Genomic DNA, 22122 nt, shown 5'->3' on the forward strand with positions numbered 1-22122 from the left:
ACCTTTAAAAACGATGCTTGGATGCAGACATGTCTGTGTAATAACAATTGTAATTGTAGGAAATTTTACTTTTTATATTCAAGTCACCAAACACCCTTTGCAAATCATTTATAATAGTGTTCGTGCCTTGGTTGGGTCCAAAGTTTACGTAGAAAGAAAGGATCACACAACTCAAAGTGATTTTATGTATTTTAGAGCACTTTAATGTGCACATAAAACTGATCAAGTACAAATATTGTAAACACTGAAATTGGTACAAAGTCAGACCTAAATGCAAAAAGATGGAAGGGGTACACACCTTGCTCAACAGTCAGACAATTAATAAGCGGTGCCTTCATAGAGCAACACGAAGTTCTCTAATTCCTGATGTGGTACAAATAGGCATGGACCGGTATGAGATTCTCACTGTATGCTAATCTGTGTCACTGATGTGACTAAAACAACATAACATGTAAGTTGTTATAGATATATTAATGTTGTAAGTCATATATATAAATTTGATATATGTACAAAGGCATCAGGAAAGTTTTGATAGAAACCCACTTAGGTTATGAACGTTTTTAAGTGCTAATGGTGCTGAATATTACACCTTTATTTCCCCAGTTTTGCTCAACAATTTGAAATTAAGTGGTTAATCAGTCAGCCTCGCTGCTCAAGTAGCAAACTGCTTAACCTGTTATTTGTAGGACTTCTAGGTGGATTTTTCTCTCTTGAAAGGTGGGGGGGAAAGTAGGAAGCTTCATTCAGACTAGCAGACTAGCATTGCATTGCACAGAGATAGATGGACAACCTGAGCGTCTTGCCACAATTGATAAACCATGCGTTCTGTTGTCTACCATCAAATCCAGAAGGATAAAATTATTAGTTTCTGACTGTTGTGGCAGAATTGAAACAATTCTGCAAAGAAGAGTGGGATGAAATTCCTCAACAGTGATGGAAAAAACTCATTGACAGTTGTCAAAAAGTTTCATATCACGTGTTGTTGCCAAGTGTAACCAGTCATTAGGTTTACAGGGCAATACATTTTTTCACATAGGGCCAGGTTGACTTGGACGGCTTTTTAAAATAAATTAAATCTTAACTTAAAATAACTTTTCAACACTGCATACTCCATACATCTGGACAAATCTCTAGTCTTTCTGGCACTATAGGAACTGTAACTTTCTAAACCTTCGGCATACTTTGACACCAACAACCAGTCCATACCTAAGCATAGCCAAAAAATTTAAACAAACCTGTATGGTAGGATGCTGAATGTTAACACAGCCAGTTTATAGAGCTGTATTGAGTAATTTTTGAGTTTTTAAGTTCTTTTAGTGAAAACTTAACAAAGCAATGATCTGCTCTGACAAACATATGAATAACCATCATTATTTGTACATGAACCATTGACTTAGGTCTTAGTGGCACTAATGAATACCTCAAGGATTTATCTATAAAATATGAGTCTGAAAGCTTTAATGCACACGTTTAGCTTAAGTCACTTGGGGCTTTTTGATTGTAGCTGCACGATTTTAGCAGAGTTGTAAACGTTCAGATGTGAGAAACCTGAAAAGTTAATCATCCGTCTGTTGTACTCCCTGTTTCCAATAATGGAAAAGAGACTTAAAAAGTGGGATAAAGCCTTTAACTTCATTACCAAATATTTGAAAATCAGATTTAAGTTGAATTAACTTAGAAGTGCTAGGTAAAGTGAAGATACAAATCTAAGAAGTTCATTTTAAGTCTAACCAAACACAACAGCAAGTAGGAAAAGCCTCCCTGAAATCCCTGCATATTCAACGAGCTTAAAAGAGAGTGATGCAGTATTCATATGTACAGCATTTGTAGCAAGATGATGAAAATGGCAAACATGATATCCAATGTGATCAGACAGGCAGTAGGCACTCACATTATACATTTGTGGGCTTCAGCACTCGGAGAGCTAAATCCCAACTGAGAGGGGGGCCGATCCAGTTAAAGGCCAGCGCTGCGTCAGAGCGGGGTGTCCTCTTTGGTGTCTATGCTGGACTCGTGTCTCTCTTTCAGGCTGCTGCTGTGGACAGGAGGCTCCTCAGGAACGTGAGCCAGAGGGTCAGAACGAATCAAATATCTGTGAGGGAACAAAGATATCAGTGCTACAGACATTTCCCTAAGGTGCTTTAATCTCGTAATTGTTACTGTAGGAAACTTAAGTCTAAGGTTTAAGGTAAATCTTCCAGCAGGATAACGGGCCTAAACGTACAGAGGAATAGTTTAGATCAAAGCATATTCACGTGTTAGAATTGCCCAGTCAAAGTACGGACCAACTCAACCAACTGAGAACCAGTGATTACAAACTGCTGATAACCGACGCTCTCAAGAATAATACGTAACAACTTCCATCTACTGATGAGCAAAACTGGTAGAGAAATATCCTAAAAGATGCTCAGATGTAACTGCAGTAAAAGGTAATAATGCAAGATGGTAAGTAAAATCACTCACCAAAATTTACTGATTTTTTCTTGCAAAGAAAATTCAAACCATGTATAACTAACTCCTTCACATAATGATGTGCTAATTTTGTGGTTGCAATGTGATGAAATCTGAAAAAGTTCAATAAGGTTGAATACTTTTTTAACTTATTGTAGTGAGAAAGAATCTGCATGTTGGTGCCATCGAAAATTTCACATGTTGTTCATAAAACAAAGAAAATATATCATGAAGTCGTTTTACTTACACAATGTCGTTGATCTCCAGCCTGGTATCATGTGAAGGGTTAATGAGGACATAGGACAAAGTGTTCTGGTGATCATTCTGTTCATCTGAAACAAACGAACACAATCAGTCTAAAACCTGTCCGATGCTTTTTACTGTACCTAAAAAAAGTTTAAAATGTTTTACCTTGTAAGTATCCCAAATTGACTCTGTTCATGACATCACTGGCTGTCAGATTTGTCAGATCATCTTCATTTTAGATAGGGAAGAGACATGATTCAAATCAAGTAACACATTAAAGTTACAGCAACTTTGTCAGAGAGAGGGAATGTCCATAGTTACCGTATCCTGAGGTGGGGAGGCCCAGATGCCTCATGCGATTCCGGACCAGCTCGGACAGCTCTTCCCTCTCGGAGCGTCTGTAGAGGTTGAGACGCTGCTGGGCTATGCGCTGGGCATGGTCTTTACTTGAGTCCCGGCTTCCCCCCTGCCACCTCACGCTTTTCTTACTGAGACGCCGCGCCCACTGCATGCTCTTCTTCCTCAGCAGGGGGTGATCCGACTGCTCGTTGCTGCGAGGCTCGTCCCCTCTGTCTTTTGTGTCTTCGCAGTCGTCAACACTCATGGACACCTGGGACTTAATTAGGGCGGAAGTGTTTGTGTTTTAGTTGTGATCCCAGACTGTGACTATGTGTTAGTACTAATGCATGAATGTTCACAATCTCACCTCTGAAGCGGTGAAAATGTGAGACTCTGTGCGATAGATGCCAATGGGAATTTCAGCACTGGAGGAGCAAAGTTTTTGGAACAGTCTCCCGTAGGTGCCGATCCATAGATCTTCCTCTTTTATCTTCATCTAAATAAGAGAAAAGGACGTCGATTTGAAAAGTGGCGTGGTCAGTTTAAACATTTTTCTGTTCCACAAAGGCATCTTCAAAATTATTCTAACTCGGTGACCTTTCACTTTTAATGGAAGTTCAATGACATGTCCCAATCACAAAATTCTGTATGTTAAAATTGTATATGTATAAATTATAAGATAATAATGCTACACAAAGTGTTGCATATGTGTGAAGTGGAAGAAAAAGGAACAGATGAATTAAATATTATCCTAATATAAAGGAATTTATGGAAGAGGTTCAAGAAGAAAGCCACTGAGGAAAGAAAACTAAAAGTCCCATTTGTAGTTTGCCACAAGCCGGTAAGGAACACAGCAAAGACGAATGCACCATGCAGGGCAATCGTAAAAGAAAACTTTCCAGAGGGAAAAGACTTGAAAACGGTACATCGCTTCACCTTTCAGCAGGATCTAGTTCATGTGTTCAAATCAGAGGCTGTAGTAATATTTCAAAATTGAGATCAACAAACGCGTTCCACCCAATTTGATTGAGCTTGAACTATTGTGCAAAGAAAATCTGGCAACTTCTCTATGTAGTCTCCTGACATGACAAACTGAAAGAAAAAAATACCACTCAAATCCTGCATGTGTAATGGCAGCAGAGGGTGACTCTGCAAGTATTAACTAATGAGGACTAATTACAAATGCAAGCCACCTTTCCAGACTTTTATTTTTGTAAAAATAAAATTGTAAAAACAAACAAACAAAAAAGGCTTGCGTCATTTCCCTTCCACTTCACAATTATGCCCAACTTTGTGCACTACTTTCGGCATTGTATGTGACTCACAGCACAGAGGAATCCTGATCCAGGGGTGGTGTCCAGTCCCAAGAGCAGTCTAGCAATAAGAATCATGTAGTCCTTTACAAAAGACTGAAAAAGTAGCACATGTAAAACACTTCAAATCACTTTACAACCTTGATTACATCTAACAAAAATAAAAAGCTTAAGACAAAGAAAAGAAAGAAAGAGAACGAGCGATGATTTAGTCACTGAGCACAAGAGGGCAGCTCTGCCTTCTGAAACCAGCGCTGTGTAAAAGGCAACTGTTTCTCTGCTGTTGTGAGACACACTCACATACCTGATGCCGAATAAAGTCACCTGAGGCTGCAGGGTTTGCTGTGGATGCCTACCAACCTGATAGAGGAGGGTGTCCAACATGCTGATGCTGAACACTCTGCCTGCAGCGAAGGGCAGGCGGAACATGAAGGCCAAGTTGGAGCCTTTGTCTCTCTCTTTCTGCGCAACATGAAATGGTCAGAAAATCATTTACCCACAGTTCAGCATGCGGTTCCCCACTCTGGTCCTCGGGTATGGACTGACCTTTTCCAGCTTGGACAGAGCCAGCGAATAGCAGTCCTTTGCTCTAAACTGCATGAACCTCATGTTGGATGGATGTGTGAGCTCGGTGATAATACTGAGACTTGGAAACAACCTACGTTGTTTTTTGGAAAGGGGAGAAAATGGGCAAAAAAACGGACAAGATCAGTCATCCAAGCAGAGGATCAATTCAAAAATCCTTTATTGATCCCAAAGGGAAATTAACTGTCATAAAGTTATTAATTTAACAGAGTCAACTAAAATGTTTAATTTACCTGAACATTGTTTGTACATTGACAATAGTTTTGGCATCCGCCATGTAGTCTTCCTCTGCGCTCATCGTACTCTCTTTATCCACCACAACTAAGTTATCAGCATAGATGATACCACACTGGAGCAGGCTGTCCAGACTGCAACACACACAAAAAGATCATTTGACAACAAAACCACCGAACATATGAAAAAATAAAAGTAGGTATGTTGTTTAAATAATTAAAAACGTAAAACAATTTTAATAAAAACAAACAAAGATTTTGCTATGGCCTTACTTGTCTATCGACCCACCCATGTAGTACACCATTGGGAAACAACAAATGGCCTCCAGGAAGTGATTATCGGGACTGCGGGAAGAAAAACACTAATGAAACTCAATGCTGTTTTGTTTGCTCTTGACATTTTTCAAACAAAAGACTCTGTGCCAAACTTTGAGTTTGGTATACAATCAGTGAAACATCTAGTATGTTAATAAGTCAGAAAAAGCCTCGGAGAAGACAATAAAGCAGTTTCTCACAAAAGGATTTGTTCTTTGTTTCCTCTGTTTGTCCCTGCTACTGTTCAGTGCAGTTTGTGTCTCCATCAGTCATTTGTTTTGTTTTCAGCTTTTAGAAAGAAAATCTTACCAAATCGGCTGCAGTAAAAAGCAAAACTCACCTTGTTGTTGGCGATGTATTGTCCATTTTGAGCATCGACTGCAAAGCTCTTTGGCTAGGACTTTGTGTACGATTGTATTTTCAAAAGAACTTTTGAAAAAAGAGTTGTATGCTTAAATTATATTTTAACCATCAAATAAAATCAGTTTTTATTTTTGTAGTGCCAAATTACATCAATGTGAAAAGAGGTTCGATATTATTTAATTTTACAAAGCATCCATCAAATGCAGAGACAGCTATCAATTAATATTTTAACAATTTCTTAATGGGTTTTATCAATACATTCATACTCAAGTGGCTCTTTGAGGACATTCATGATTTCGATTTGGCCCAAAATGAAAATGAGTTTGACATTTGGGGTTTAAGGGGTTTGGGTTTGTTCCCTGAGTGAACCGCAGCCAAAATAGGCATTGAATTAAATAAATGCAATTTAAAGTTAGAGGTGAATACCCAATAGTGGCTAATACTTATAAATGCAGGTAAAACATCGGTGAAGTAATGAGCAACATTTTTCAGAAATCCTTTGGCATGATTAGCTTAGATTTTTCTAATTCCAGTGGACTAACTTGTCAAAGCAAGATATAGGAGCTTTTTTAAAGTAAATAACTCATTAATGTTGATTTTAAAAAAGTACTAGGTTGATTTAATTGGCAGATTTTTAAACTAATTACAAGGGAAAAATATCTTGGTGTAAGTGAAAAAAACTGTTAAGGGAACTTGTACTTTTTATTATCACTAATTAAGGAATTATTGACGTAAAACAAGCTGCCACGTCTTGCTGAACAGTTACTGGCAAGTTAGATTGGTCTTATTTCAAGTGTCCCAATATATTTGCACAAGAAACCAGACAAAAATACTTTTTGCAATGCATTGAAGTTCATGTAATGTAATCGGACCAAATAAGAAATGTTTCATGGATAATTTTTCAAGGCACTATACACTAAAAATACAGATTAATCAAACACTTTGGGGGCTGATATGCACCAAATGAATCTGTCCTTTCAAAGCTGCTTCAAAAATGAGTCTATTTCTATTTCCAACAGCCTGCACCAGACTCTTGGGAGCCTCTGTGTAGTAGTTATCTCATTGGTCAGAGTGTCTTCAGGCAGAGGGACGAGTCCATCTGGTGCCGGACGCACTCAGAGAGAGATTCAGACACTTTATTAGTGTCTGCTTTCCTCCACCTCCTTTGACATTGCATTACTTTTTACATGTTCCCAATCCTGCTGACACGAGACCCAAGGCTGTTGTAAATGATTGAATTCCAAATGCGTGGGTGTTTGCATTTGTGTGTGCAACACTGATGGAGAGAGGGGGACGGGGAGGGTGGCACCGAAACCATCTGCACGCAGGGAGCATTTATTGTTATGTGTGTGCGCTTCTATGAGAGATCTTTCAGTCGGCATGTGGGGGCTGAAAAGGCGACACATCAGGACTCTTGATGGAAGTTAGAGCTCTCAAAAGAAATCATTTTCTCCCCTTGTGGCAATATATATCACCCAAGTTCAAGGTAGAGCAAGTTTCCATGGTTACTGTCTGGAGGTACAGGGAATTTTTATTTTACTTTGTCACTAAAAACACGGAGTAACACCAGTAATCTAACATCAGAATTAACAATGGAGTCCCACCTCCACAGCCTTGTCCTAAGTGCTTGCTGACGTGCGCCTTTCAGCGGTCACAATCTTTCCCAGCATGACACGGAGAAAGTCTGAGTGAAGCGAAAAGCGGAGGAACAATGTACTGCGGTACCCGTGTGTTAAAAACTCACGGGTTATCTAGCAGCAAGACAATGGGGTTCAGCTCTTTCCTGGGTCTGTAATAAGCTCTGAGAGGAACTATGAAGTTATAGAGACCGTTCCCCGCAGTCTCAGCCGACACAATGATGAGCTTGTTCTTGAAGCCGTAAGCCTTTGCGTCCTCAAAGCTGTTGTGCATGCAGCCCTGCAAAAGGAGTGGAACACAGAGCAGCATTTTAGGTATGTTTTTATGATGTGAAGGACAGAGAGAGACGAGAGGGAATGATTGAGGCGGCCTGTAATTGAGTGACTAAGTTGAAGGAAAAGCGACTGCCCACCTGGTCTAGTCGTAGGCAGCAAAATGGTGCTTTTTCAGCCAACAGATGGCATAAGGTGGGCGAGCTCCCAATGTACGGCGAGTTGGGAGGATAACCTTTAACATACCTGAAAACAGATCCAGAAGGAATGAATGATGCACTTTGTCAAATAAAAGATATGCTGTAATGTACTTCATTTTCAAAAAAAACTCAACCTATGACTGCAGAAGACTAAGAAAAACATATGTGATATGTAAAAAAAATTGCATTTCGTTACATTTTTATATTAGCTATAACATAATCCTAAAGATGCTAGCCCTGGTTAAGTGCAGTTTGAATGTTTAAAGCCGTAAGATTGTTTTTCCTGTTCAAAAAGATCAGCATCCATTGGACTTGCAGAGTCAATGATCCTAAAACAATAAACAATAATAATATAAATCAAGTATCCCACCCTGTTTATACATTTTATTTCTTTGCAAAAAATCCAATATACATTATTTCCTTTATAATTATACCCTTTAAAAGGAGAGATGGATGGTATCAGGTTATAGTAAAAAAAAAAGCAAATTTCCACCTGCAATTACTGGACAAATTTATGTAATCAAGTATGCCAATATTACACCAATGTTCTTCCACCAATGCTACTAATAGTGCATGTAATAAAATATTAAGTCAGACAGAAGATACTGGGGTAGGATAATGCAAGAACAGCTGTTATAGGCTGCAGGAGACAGAGTAGGGCAAAGTTTCACCTGTTACAAGAACAACAACCCTACAGCCAAAGCAGCAATTAAATGTCTTAAATCAAAACCTGTTAGTCTATGAGAATGACTAAAGAAAAACTCTAGATCCAATCAATAATCTGTGTCGAGACTAGAAAATTGCAGTTCAAGCACTTTCCATCCAGTCTGATTAAGCTATGTTGCAAAGTTAAATCATTGACTAGATGTACAAAGCTGGCAGAGGCACAACACAAATGACTTGTGGTTGAAACTATGGCAAAAGTGATGTGATAACGTACTGACACAGGAAATCTGAAAAAAAGATCCTACCACACTCTACTGACTTTTATTTGCAAGAGGTTTTGAAACTTTATCACTTCACTTGAAAAAAAGTATGTTACCTACTGTATTTTTGACCAGAAAAGTACTTAAGCTGTTAGTAAAATGTAGCAAAAGGGCAACAAAACAACTTCCTGCTGTCGCAGACAAATGACAGGAAGTTGCTTGCCTGCAACAACTTCCTATCGCAGACAAAAATCACATGGACCAAAGTGTCTTTCAGAACTTGAACTCTCTACATTTCTGCTCTAAGCTACTGTCTCAAAATGTAAATCTAAATGTTTCATAATAATTACTGTCTAAGGAAAATATTGCAAAGCAGACAAAGTACTAATCCCAACTTTAAACAAAAACTTAAAGTATGCAGTGTAACCCAGCGTAGCATTTTTTAACCCTTAAGTTCATCCAGTTCGCCCATTTGATACAAAAAGTATATTTGAAAATAAAAAAAATGAACTAAATTTGAAGAGCTCTTTAACAATTTCTATTTTCACTTCTACATCAGATTAAAGCTTGTGTTGTAAATCTGATTTTGTTCATTATATGTAAGGTTTGGGAGTCACTGGGGAAAACGAAATCCTTACTCAGTGGACGAGCTTCCCTTTTCATCTGTAAAAACAGTGTCGTCTTCTGACTGATCGCTCAGGAGGTCACACGGCAGGATTGTGGCAGAGTCGGCAATTTCTTGGACTGGTGCGATACTGGGTCGGCGGCTGCCTGTCCCATTCACGGTGGGCGGGACCAGTTTGCCCCCTGGAATGTTGGGTGGACTTGTATTCTGAAGATCTATGGCAACAGTTCCTGCAAACACAAGCATTGTGCCTCAGACCTCACTGCATGGATTACCTTCACTTATCCAAACGTTTGTACTTTAATGCCCTAAAACATGTAAGTATCTCCAACCCATGCTTGCAATGATGCTGTGCACAGGAAGCTGTGAGGGCCCGTCATAAATTCCTCCAGCAGGACGGCCCTTCCGCTCCTCCTGGTTGAAGATGAAGGCAGAGTTCTCCTCTTTGGTGATGTTGATGTAGTAGCAGGTGTCTGTGGCAGCCATGATGTGGTGTGGACCAGGGTTCAGCAGGATGCTCTTGTTCTCCTCCCTTTTTATCCCAATCAGACACACCCCATACCTGGAGACCACAAATCCACAGTTTATGAAGAAGAGAATGCATTTATTACAATAACACCTGCAAAGCGTTGAAAATATATGGCAACAAGTGAGCAGATATATGTGGAAAGCAGGATAATAATCTAGACTGGTTGCGAAATCAGCCTAAAGGAAAGTGATGCTCGGGGTGTCTGCTTGGAAATCTTGGTTCACATCACCCTGGTGAATAAAAGCTTGACTAGAGCCACCTACATAGATACAGACAAGTTTTCATGCCTACAATATTCCCTGATCTTCCTGCTGGCAGATTTAGATTTCCTATCATTCTGACAAAAATCATTTGAAGAGAAAACAGTTCCTCATTTTCAGGCACAAAGTCTCAGTCTAATTAGCTGTCCCTGTCATGTTCCATGAGAGTCAAATAAAGAAACAATTAACCCAAACAAAATCTATAAAACCTCAACTTGCCAGCCTGCTGAGGGGGACGTTATAGCTTACACGTCAACTCACTTCTTGTGAGCATGGAACGAGGCGTACGTGAAGCTTTTGCCATTGTACTCTCCAAAGAACTTGCTGTCGCACAGTCGGATGTGGTAGACCTCGTTGCCGGAGCAACATCCATACATCCTCTGCCACTGCTCCGGAGACTGCTGTCCTTCTCTGCAATTAATTCAGAGAAAATAGGGATGGATCCATAAGCCAAACATCTTCTCCATCAAATACACTGACAGAGAAGACATGGTTTAAACCCCTGAGATAAAAAGAAAAGATCAACAGCAAAAACCCATGTCTTTATTTGGTTGATCTATCTTTGTCAGCTTGTTTGCCTTTTTTTATTAACTCAACCACCACTAATAATGTAACGAGGCTAAAAGTGGTGGGTCAAAGTTAGGGTGACTTTTAAACTGAGTTAAAAGTCCCCCTGACTTCATCCATCCTATTGTAGAAAACAGAATTACATACCTAACTAAGAATACTCCGATTGATCCATCAGCCAATTATTTGAGCAGACTGTCTTTTTTTTTTAATTGGCATCAGCCACACATGAGTGTGCACTGAAACATCTGGGAAGGACTGTGTTGTCAAACTTAAAACTATCCACTAATGTAAAATTTTAATTAGGAAATTTTATCTTTGGGTTAGGGTTAGGATTAGGGTTATCTTGTTTCTGCTGTACATGTGTATGTCTGTAGAGACTCACTGCATCAGCCAGCGACACTTCTGCTGTGAGTCTACATGCTGTGAAAAATCATTTGCCTCTGGAGAGCTTTTCAAACTGCCTTATAAAAAACTCTTGGCAAATATATATAAATATATCCAACAAAGAACAGAAAAAAAAAGAAACAGCGTGCTGCTGTTCTCTCTTGTGCTGAATTTTTTTTTCATGTCCTGCTGTGTTGCACAGTACCCAATATTTTTCTTCTGTGCTCTGGCTTTTCCTTTGCTCCTTGGAGCTTTTATCAAACATCAGTGGACGTGAACATGTGAAGAAGTTGAACTTTTCAGTCATACGGGGGAGAAATAAAATGGCTCATCGGAGATGACCTACCGTCCGCGGGAGGTGTGAACTAGGAGTGTGACCAAGGTGGAAGTGGCAGGACACACACAGTTGAGAGCCAACATGGCGTACTTGAATTCCTCCTCACACACAACTTGATCTAGAATTGGACGACATGTTGCAGGTGTGTAACAATGATAAACTAATATGGCTGTGGAGTGAAAAATATACAATGGTATGCAAAAATATTCATGTCCTTTTAACTTTTCCACACGTTATGTCACAATTTAATTATGATCAGAGTAATGTTCACTTTTGTGAGAAAATAATTGACACAGTCTGACACATCAATTATGAGCAATTATTTCTGACTTTTAAAAATATAATTTTTTTTTTACATATCAGAAATTATCTGACAGCTTTTTTGCTTATGCACTCCTGAGAGTCGAATTGTTAATGGAAGTTCTGAACTCTTCTTGCTTCCAGATGCGTTGACATCTGTTTCTGTCAGAAATGAGGAGTAGCCGCCTTCAGCAATGACAGTTAATGCAAATGAAACTGCAGCTCTTTGAGTAATACTGTTTCCTGATTTGGCATAATTCACTTTGCTTCCTTGCAAGTAACAAACCTCTATAAGATGCACAATTCTCAGTCTGATTAGTCTGTTGAGTAAGGTAAGTTTTTCTAATGGTAAGTGTAAAATTATCACTCCACAAAGTTAAATTAGGAGGGTTGAATACAAACATGGACTGTACACCATGTTCCAAATTATTATGCAAGTGATATTTTCTCAGATTTCCTAAAATGGTCAATGCAAATGATGGTCAGTATAATTTTCAAGTCATGAACTATTGCAGTATAAATCAAATTTTACTGAACAAAGTTCCCCATGAGAACAGTATTTTTTTCAAAAATAAAAAAAACTCAAAATGCATTCTCCCCTTTTATGCTCATAACAGCCAATGACACCGTGGTATTCCTTGCAGCATGAGATGGTGCATTGTCATGCATGAAGATGATTTTGCTACGGAAGGTACGGCTCTTCTTTTTGAACCATGAAAGAAAGTGATCAGTCAGAAAGTCCATATACTTTGCTGAGGTCATTTTCACACCTTCAGGGACTCTGAAGGGGCCGACCAATGATTCTCTCTCCATGATTTAAGCCCAAAAAATTACTCCACCACCTCCTCGCTGACGTCACAGCCGTGTTGGGACGTGGTGGCCATCCACCACCAATCCACTTCTGCGTCTATCTGGATCATCCAGGCCAGATGTTCACTGATGACAGCAGTCATCAGTGAACAAGTCTGTTTGAAAATTAATCTTCATGTACAGCTGGGCCCACTGCGACCGTTTCTGCTTCTGAGCTCTGGTTAGGGGCCAAATAGTAGGTTCATGCACCGCAAGCCTCTGGAGGATCCTCCACCTTGAGGTTCCAGAGGCTCCAGCAGCTTCAAATAACTGTTTGCTGCTTTGTAAGAAAATTGTAATCTTTATGACACTCAAATCCAATTTGCATAATAATTTGGAACACGGTGTAAAAACTATTTAGGTGACCTCTGAGTTCTTAGCTGAACAGAACTGTATTTAGGGTCATCAAAGTAATGGGGTTGAGTACAAATACATGCCTGTCTTTTGAGATTTTTATTTGTAAAGTGTAATTTTTCTTTGCTTCCACTTTGAGTTTACAAACTGAAAAAAGGGGCATAATAACTTTTCCAAGAGACTGTACGTTAATATGTATTTTTAAGAGTCTAATTTTTAGCTTTTTATACAAGTGATGGTCAGAAAGTTTAAAAAAAAAAGTCTCACCTGCAAATTTAACATGAAACTTATTTTCAGGTTTGAGTATCTGGACATAAAGAGGACAGTTTGGAGCAAAGTCTTTCACAGCCCAAGCTCTGAGGATGGTCTGGTGGTCCTAAAAGAAAATATTGCACATTTTTTTACTAGACTGTTTTCATGAAATATAACTTTTAAAAAAAAGGTTAGAGCAGGGTACAATAGCTACAATTTATCCTACCGCGGCCATGCGATCAACCTCGTTGCGACTGCTCAGAATGAAACAAGCCTCTGCGTCGTCCATTCTGCAGCATTTTGATAAAGACATGAAAAGAACTTTACAGAAATAAGTCAGTCGTCAAAAAAATAATAAGACTTTTGCCACACAATATTCACATAAAATTTTACTGATTCAATATTCCGTTTTGCATTGGCTGTGTATAAGCAGACACACAAACAAGCTGACATGTGTTGTATATTGAATGTTCAGCGGCTGTAGAACTGTTTTTGCATACGATTAACACAGCCAGAGGACTGCAGAATGCAAAACAAGTGTGGGAGGATTTGAAAAACTGCCAGATGATGGATGTAAGCATGACACACACCCAGTCCTTTGCTTCTAATTGCTCTGGTAAAACCCTGACAAATGTATACAGTGGAGCTATGTAATACGCTCCCATTAAAGCAGTCGTTTTGAATGATGTACCTGGTGCAGTGCTGTAAATAACTCTGCTACGATTAATCTTGACAAAGAAACTGTAATGTTACAGAGCCACATTAAGCCATATACGTCTGTAGCTACCATTACCGCAGAAAAGACCTAAACTGAGTGTAATGATCTGCAAAATCAGATCATTTATGGCCGGCTGAAGCTCTGCAAAGAAAATCCGAAAGCGGTTTACAATCTTGTGTTTACTTGAACAGGATTCCACAGATGAAGTTTGATGCTGCAGAAAGAAATTTGGCTAGACGTGCTTTTATCCCTCTTTATTCATTCTTTTCTCCAAGTGTCATTTATCAAACCTCCAGGATAAAAATATGACAAAAATAACGTTAACCTTTTTGAGGAGTCATTTTACCAGTCAAGTCATAAAGCTTTAAAGAACAATTACAGTGTTGTCATTGTATTAAGCCACACAATAGCTCTGACAAGCTTTTATCTGAGAAATGGAATGATAGAATAAGCTAGGTGATATCTGAAATGATTTGCCATGTAATAAAACAATGGTTTTTATGTGCTTTAGCCGTCCTTTTGAATATTTCAAACACAATTCATCTTAAAACCTTTGAGATAAAAGAACCTTTTCAATTTGTTTGAACTCAACCACTGCAGCAGACCAACAGGCTTAGTAATAGATGAACTTTGACCTTCCTTTCCTCCCCTTTGCCTCTGTCCCACATGGTACGTGAGAAACTAAGACACATCAGACTCTACACCTGAAGCGAAGTGTGGAGAAGGCAAAACAGGCAGGAACCTGAACAAAAATAAAATTGCACACTAATAAATAAGAACAATGTTTAATCATTTCAACTTTTGATAATCCAGCAGACAGAGTACCAGCCCAGAGCAGAGATGTCCTGGTCTTGGATCCTTGGATTGGATCGTGGTGCCACTTAAGATTTTTTTCAGAACGATCGGTATCAAAGTCGCTGACAAAACTCAGCTTTTAATAGTTGCTGGTCCAATCTTTCAATATTTAAAACATCATAGCTGTTTTTCATTTTTCATGGCTTGCAAAACTATTAAGGGCCATGAACGCTATTTTAGTGAACTCCACATCCCTTTTGCCTGCACTCGGGTTCTCCATTCAGATCATTTTTATCTCACATTTTATCAAAAAGGGTAGGAAATCCAAAATTTAGAAAATGTATAGATATAGTTGGAAGGTTACCCAAATTTGAAAAATCAGCAACATATACGTGGTACAAAAAAAGAGCTGGGAGTCGTAATATTTTAAAGTTAGCACAGCCAGGGAATTTATTGGCCAAACAAAATGTTCGCCCACCTACATTACATATCTTTTGATATTTGTTTGTTTCTGTTCTGTGTTTTCATGACGAAGCGTTACTACGTTGCAGCTGTTAGAATCCGTCCACACTTTTCAGAAGGTGCCACTTACTTTGCACGGAGCAGATCCTGGTCTTTGAGGACCGACCCTTGCAGGTAGATGACCCTCTGAGACCACAGGGGAATCTGCAGCACTCTTCGCACCTGAAGGTCCATTTCACTCGGGCACAGGATCACCACATAGTAGTCCTTAAAAATTTTCAAAGAATCGTGAGATTGCCTGCATGGCAGAGCATTAGGTACGTACACGGATGCTAGTGGGCACCTGCAGTCTGGGGTGTGCGTAGAATTCATTGAGAAAGTCCATGAGCAGGTCTATTTTAAGTGCACTGACACATAAAACTACATGCTTCTCTGTCTGAGCTCTGTGGCGGCTGTAGTTCCCTCCAGACTTCTGTCTCTCCATCCACAGGTAGATCAGCTCCTCAAACTGGCAAAACAACATGTAGATTTCTATGTAAAATAAAATAAATTTAAAAAAAGCACTTGCATATAGCATAAAAAGTTCAAAACCTGCTTACCTGGAGAGGAAGCACCACCAGAGCCACACAAATCATGATGACGACCAGCAGCTGAGAAGGCCAGATGCGTGGAGTCACGTCTCCAAAGCCGACGGTGGAGAAGGTGACAATGCAGAAGTAGAAGGAATTGAAGAGGGAGAGGTTCTGACCCGCTCGCTCCAGGTGCTGAATCCCACATGTGCTGTGACAAACAGGTGACAGCAGGTGAGAAAGTTATCTCAAATACTCAAGGAAGGATTTACGAAGTTGTATAGTGCACTCTGCACACGTTTTACAGTCACTACTTGCTTTATTTCTGCCACAGATTCACCAGGAAGATTTTATTACTACTGCAGAAAGATAAAATCTTACCAAGTATTTTTGGTTCAATTTCAAGAGCAAGTATCTACACTTCAAATAAGAATAAGCTAACTTATAAGTAACTTTCACCAAGATGCAAGAGCATGTCTTACGTAAATAGCTTCTTAAAATTGATGAAAAAGTATGAGTAATATTACAGATTATTTCACTTATAACATGGGAAATATCTGTTGTTTTAAGTAAAATAATCTGCCAGTGAGACTAGTACTTTCTTTATCAATTCTAAGGAATTCACTCAAACCAAGCTCCCATATTTTGCTGAAAAGTTACTTGTAAGTTAGTTTGGTCTTATTCCGAATATAGATGCTTGCCCTTAAGACAGAGAAAAAAAAAAAGAGTCTCTTCATAGAGAGCTCCAGGTGCTGCTCTGACAAATATCGCTCAACAAAATCAAGAACATGTGACTGGAATCACATTTAGTGTTATTTTAAATGAACAAATCAAGTGAATGTTTTCAATGCAACTGATTTTTAAAGAACATGAAGTGTTTTGACTTTGATTCAATGACAACACAGATACATCTGAGGTGAAAATACATTACAACAACCAAAAAGAAGAGAGGTTCATATGTGTGCTAACCTCGAAAACAAGTCTTCATTCCAGAGTTATTTTTTTTTAAGCTAGGTTGACTAACTTCTGTTTGTGAAACTCTATCACTTGAAAAGGTTCATAGTTATAAGGTTTAGTACAGCGGGTCACTTTATCCCTTCATTAAAATAACCACAAGTTTCACCGGAAAGCCTTTTTTTTTCCCCCATACAAACTTTATATTACAGTAAAAAAGTAACTTTAGCTAAATAATTTTTGCTAATCCTAATTAGCCTAAACAGCAAACTCATTTAGTATTGGCTAAAAAGAAATGGTTGAGTGTCTTCTATACAGTGTACTTAAGTGATCTTTGACCTTGTAGTGGAAAAATGAAAGTAAGGTCACACCTGTTAGTTGTATTGCTATATGCTTATTCTACGTTCCAGTATATTCCCACCAAGTTAAACTATTTTGGTTACATGGACAAGGTTGGACGTTGTTTTTCAAAGCTGCATGGGAACCAGTCTGTTTCCCATGCTTTGGATCCCTTATCCCTTTGTATAAAACTCATGTGTTGTCTCTGCCTGGCAGCACTTTCATCCAGATCTGCTTCATTACTGATTGTCCTACAAGCTCTCTGTATTGTGCACAATATATGAATAAACCTGATTGAGTGATTTTACCTGAACAGTGCTTGGAAATAGTATTTCTTCCACGACAACCTTTACATGCAAAGTTATGTTTTTAGATTTCCTGTTTGAAGTTAGACTTTGTAAGAGCGTTCTGGATCCTCATTCTATATTTCCAACAGCGCGCGCTAAAAAAGCGTTACCCAGTGAAGACGAGGCACAGCAGGGTGCAGATGAGAACGATGACCTGGTTGAACATGGCCGAGTTTGTCCTCTGGATCGCTCTGTGGACATCATTCTGCAACACAATGAACAACATCAGAGGAAGAACTGGTATCGTATCTGACTATCTTATGTAAGTAATCCACGCTACAGGGAAAAATCCTCGTGTTTCATTTCTCACTGTACACACAAGTCAGTAGGAGTAAGAGAAAGCAGAGGTGTGACCAAGTCACTGTGTTGCAAGTCTCAAGTAAGTCTCAAGTCTCTGTCCTCAAGTCCGAGTCAAGTCTCAAGTAAAGAAGGCAAAAGTCGAGTCAAGTCTCAAGTCAGGAACCTTTAATTTCAAGTCATTTCGAGTCGGTTTTTTTTTTTCTAATAATTTGCAATTATACATAAAATTCAAATATTAGACCATTTGTTCTTTTTAAAATATGTATTTGAGGTTCATTTGTGATCCTCTTATTCATCTGGTATTCTTCAAATCTGTCAGAAATAAACAGATGTCAGAAAATAAATTACAGCCATTCATGAATTACATTTGACTTCAGTTTACTCCTTCTATTCATAAATAAACATCAACACTACAACAATCATAGTTTGCAAAAAATGAAATAAGTATAAATGAAGTTATCACAAGTAAACTCAGGAAGGTCTTTGCATTTATTTTTCTGCTTTTATTTCTAAGTATGTTAGTTTCAGTCCTCCGTAAATATGGGACAGATATTCTAAACACAAAATTTATTTGGGACAGTCACTGTATTTGGTCTTTTTTTTTTTTTCCCAGCAAAGCTATACTACTTGGAAATGGGTTCTGTGCCACATGTGACAGTCACGCCGGTCAGTGCATTAAGTCAAAAACAGTTGACTTAATGCACTGACTGCAGTAAACAATATATTGTCAATATAATTTCCCAACGTAGATGTCTTCAAATACACCAACCATCCTTAGATGATACTAGACCCGGCTCATCATCATGATGGGACAGAGAGATTCTGTTCCCTGTGTTCAGGTCCAGAATCTGCTTTCTGTTCCGGAGCCCCGCTCACTATCCACCGGCTTCCTGAGCTAACACGGTGCACATTGTTTGTGGAGGCATTTGAAGGACCGGATTTATGGTAAATCATCACCAATTTAACCCGGAGTACACATGCTAACACGAAGTTAGCTATAGTCAACTATCTTACAGCAAAAGAAAAGTGCCACCTACCGATCTTTGTGAAGCTTCAAATGCCGGACAAAGTTGGACGTCGTGGCATCTCCATCCGATATTCTCTTCTTGCATGTTTTACAAGTTGCAGTTCGTTTTTTAGTCGAAAGTTCATAACCTACATAGCCAAAAGAAATTACTCGCGGAAGCATATTCGAGCGGTTATTTCGTATTTCGTTCCCTGAGCTCTGTAGCTTTGCCGCGTTTTTTTAAACGTCCAAATCCTGTTAATTTGATTGGTTGTGCTGCAGCTACGTACACATACATACATAAGGAGAGAGGAAAAACATAGTGACGGTCTGCGCATATTGATACGGAATGAGTGACATTAATTAATGACGCCACTTTATAAATAATGTGTTTTAAATTTTAAGACTTTGAGCAAAAAATATCAAGTCTTTTCAAGTAAACAGCTTCAAGTCGAGTCAAGTCCCAAGTCAATGGCATGAAAGTCAAAGTCAAGTCCGAGTCTTTGAGCATTTTTTCAAGTCAAGTCTCAAGTCGTGATTTTAACGACTCGAGTCTGACTCGAGTCCAAGTCATGTGACTCGAGTCCCCACCTCTGAGAGAAAGGATCTGTTACTTGTGAATTAGCGTGAGCATGAAGTGAAAACATTGCAGTAAAACGCCGATCCTCTTAGCTAAACAGTCATCATCTGACACATTTAAGAATATGGATTCCACTCACAATCATGTTCTCTAACGCACACTTAGCCAGCCAGCAGTTGAGAAATACAGGAATGAAGATGTCCTTTATTGAAGGCCAGAAGATCTAAAAAGATAGTTTAACAAGACAGATTTCTTGTGCAATAAAAACAACACATTTGAATGATTCCCAATTTTTCTACTTTGATTACAACACTTTTCCTTTGCTCAGGCTAAAATACACAATTTTCTGACTGCAATTAGACTTCTACTTGAAAAAAGAAGTATATATATTTTTTTTTTTACATGTTTCTATAATTTATTATTGGTGATGACAATCAATCATAATTGGTGATAATCAATGATGACATCACCAATATCATCATTGATTATGGTGAAGTTGGAAGGACTCTTTGCCATCACCCTAATGTTTAATCGCTTCCTTAGATTCTCCATCAGATTCAAGTCAAGACATTAATATTTCTTCTAGTCATAGAAAAATGTTGGCAAAATTAAAATAATACAGCTAAACTTTAATCTTTCAGGAATCAGAATAAGCTTGGGCTTAATTATGACCTACTGTATTTCCATAACCAATGTTAAAATTATTGTCTTGTGTTCAAATTTAGGACATGCAAATATTTTTTAAATGTTGAATGTCAGGGCGTTGTCATAAATGATTGTCTGTAGGCAAGATGCAGCGAGCCTTGCTAATCCCAGACATTTTTCTTGCTTATTCATAGTGATAAATATATATACAGACAATGACTCATTAAAGCAGACAACTAACAGCAGTGATACCCTCTGACAGGACAGATAATGAGTATTTTAGGAATAGCAAAACTTCTTACTGTAATAATGAAAGGAACTGTGTTGATCATCTCCAGAAGAAAGGAAACCTGAAATATCTGCTCCCAAATGTTCCCCTAGATAAAAGAAAAATAAATAATAAATAAATAAAACACGCACAAGCACTTTCAATTTTTCATCTGCAACCACACAAAGAAGTGTGAGTCACAGCACAGATTCAAGTTTTTTTTCCCCCATCACAGTCTGTCATCCTCATCAACCACTTACTTCCTCACCTCAACCAGATCCTGTAATTAGCACAGATCCTTACTGTTGCTGTGACAAACGACTGGGGCTAATTGCACCACTTACAGATTGTCAGTCTTATGCTGTGAAAGCGATTAATTGTACAGAATGCCTTAATCATGCAGGACCGCCGAGTGTGTTTTTATTCAGTTGCGTCTCTAGCTCACCTTGTAGCTCAGATACATAAGCAACATGGTCTCCAGGAAACTGATGATGGCCACGATCACCTGAGCAAAGCAAAGAATAAACATAACTGGTAAATTCATAACAACAGCGACAACATGTTAGATACAAGCACTGAGCAGGTAGAACGCTCTTTGCTCTTGATTTTGTTGTGACTCACTTGAATGGCCCAGACAGGAGCTTTCCTCTCCACCCAGAAGATCAAGTCCCTAACAAAGAGAGAGAGAGTGCAGCATCCTCCATGTTTACATTCAGAACTCAAAATAACAAGGTCTGAGTTAAATAAAAGATTAAACTTTTATTCAACCCCCAACACTCTTTGGCATCCCTTTGCAAAGACGTGCAAAAACAGCTTCAAAGTTTAGAATGTCCTCCCATTTCAGCATCTAAGAAGATTCCCAATGACTTTGCATCTCTAAAGCATGACATATCCTCTACCAAACCTACCAATAGTAATCCTTTACTACATATCAATTACACAAGAACCCACCTGGAGAGTCTATTACTCTCCACTGTGACACATCTGTGACACATCGGATCAAACCAAGCCGTTTCGGTAAATGTAGTATTTAGCAAAACCTGAAGCAGCAGAACAGCAACTATTTTTTTCTGCAATGCCTCCCAAACTTCATTGCCGTGTAGATATACTCAAATGGTTGTTATGGAGACTTGCTGACCACAAGATCCCACTTATTGCTGCAATATTCTATCAGAAAACTTTGAAGTTATTTTTATTTTTACTTCCCATACTCTGCTGCTTTGTGTGCATGATGGCAAAATAATTTGGGTTCTCATCCGATCTCGTTTGCTAGAGTTCTACTGTAGTTGTGTTAAACTAGGATTTTTCTGATAGGGGCAAGTTTAGGTCATTAGTTATTTCTCTCTGGTTATTTCTAGACATATGGATATTACCAACCATGTTCTTTACCTGAATGTTCCTTATTCTTTCCAGTTTTAAAGAGTGGCTATGAAAAACAGTGTCATATTATATGAAGCGAAAGGAAACAGAAAAGTAAAATGGGTGAAGTACTACTTCCTATGTTACAAACGTTCTTAATGTGGGATTTTGTTTTGTACTTCAAAATAAGTGCATTTACAGTTTTTACAGACCTTTGCCAGGGCTGCCAAAAAGCATAGCTGACACTTTATCAGAAAATAAAATACATTGTACCAAATTAATCAATAAAATAACTGCTAAACATTTGATAGCAGAGGTAATCTCACCAATTAATTTCTCTGTCCTGCACTGATCCATTCCACTGGCAGTCGACACTGCAACGCAGCGATGACGGTCATGAAGAGAAATTAAAACAAAATGGAAACAGAAGCTGAGGAGG

At 38.6% G+C, this 22122-nt stretch overlaps 2 protein-coding genes across 11 annotated transcripts in view; one reads left to right on the top strand and one right to left on the bottom strand.

Moving 5' to 3' along the window:
- Window positions 1–22122, top strand: part of LOC116725013 (neurogenic locus notch homolog protein 1-like) — a 247010-nt gene that overhangs the window by 47681 nt on the left and 177207 nt on the right. The gene's annotated exons all lie outside the window — the stretch shown is intronic.
- kcnt1a (potassium sodium-activated channel subfamily T member 1a) overlaps window positions 178–22122 on the bottom strand; it is a 32068-nt gene continuing 10123 nt past the window's right edge. Inside the window, exons 5-31 of the mRNA XM_032570868.1 lie at window positions 22010–22057; window positions 20946–20994; window positions 20770–20829; window positions 20359–20433; window positions 19551–19634; window positions 17636–17730; window positions 15916–16096; window positions 15660–15824; window positions 15447–15583; window positions 13568–13631; window positions 13357–13465; window positions 11596–11704; window positions 10557–10706; window positions 9839–10068; window positions 9520–9736; window positions 7896–8001; window positions 7590–7762; window positions 5441–5512; window positions 5168–5302; window positions 4896–5007; window positions 4710–4811; window positions 4362–4445; window positions 3404–3532; window positions 3019–3313; window positions 2863–2925; window positions 2699–2783; window positions 178–2092 (exon numbers count right to left, since the gene is read on the bottom strand). Coding sequence (XP_032426759.1) covers window positions 1975–2092; window positions 2699–2783; window positions 2863–2925; window positions 3019–3313; window positions 3404–3532; window positions 4362–4445; window positions 4710–4811; window positions 4896–5007; window positions 5168–5302; window positions 5441–5512; window positions 7590–7762; window positions 7896–8001; window positions 9520–9736; window positions 9839–10068; window positions 10557–10706; window positions 11596–11704; window positions 13357–13465; window positions 13568–13631; window positions 15447–15583; window positions 15660–15824; window positions 15916–16096; window positions 17636–17730; window positions 19551–19634; window positions 20359–20433; window positions 20770–20829; window positions 20946–20994; window positions 22010–22057 — 3247 coding nt within the window. The 3' untranslated portion in view covers window positions 178–1974. The remainder of the gene's footprint in view (window positions 2093–2698; window positions 2784–2862; window positions 2926–3018; window positions 3314–3403; window positions 3533–4361; window positions 4446–4709; window positions 4812–4895; window positions 5008–5167; window positions 5303–5440; window positions 5513–7589; window positions 7763–7895; window positions 8002–9519; window positions 9737–9838; window positions 10069–10556; window positions 10707–11595; window positions 11705–13356; window positions 13466–13567; window positions 13632–15446; window positions 15584–15659; window positions 15825–15915; window positions 16097–17635; window positions 17731–19550; window positions 19635–20358; window positions 20434–20769; window positions 20830–20945; window positions 20995–22009; window positions 22058–22122) is intronic.

This window comes from Xiphophorus hellerii, chromosome 8, assembly GCF_003331165.1.
Source record: "Xiphophorus hellerii strain 12219 chromosome 8, Xiphophorus_hellerii-4.1, whole genome shotgun sequence".
Classification (NCBI taxonomy): Eukaryota; Metazoa; Chordata; class Actinopteri; order Cyprinodontiformes; family Poeciliidae; genus Xiphophorus; species Xiphophorus hellerii.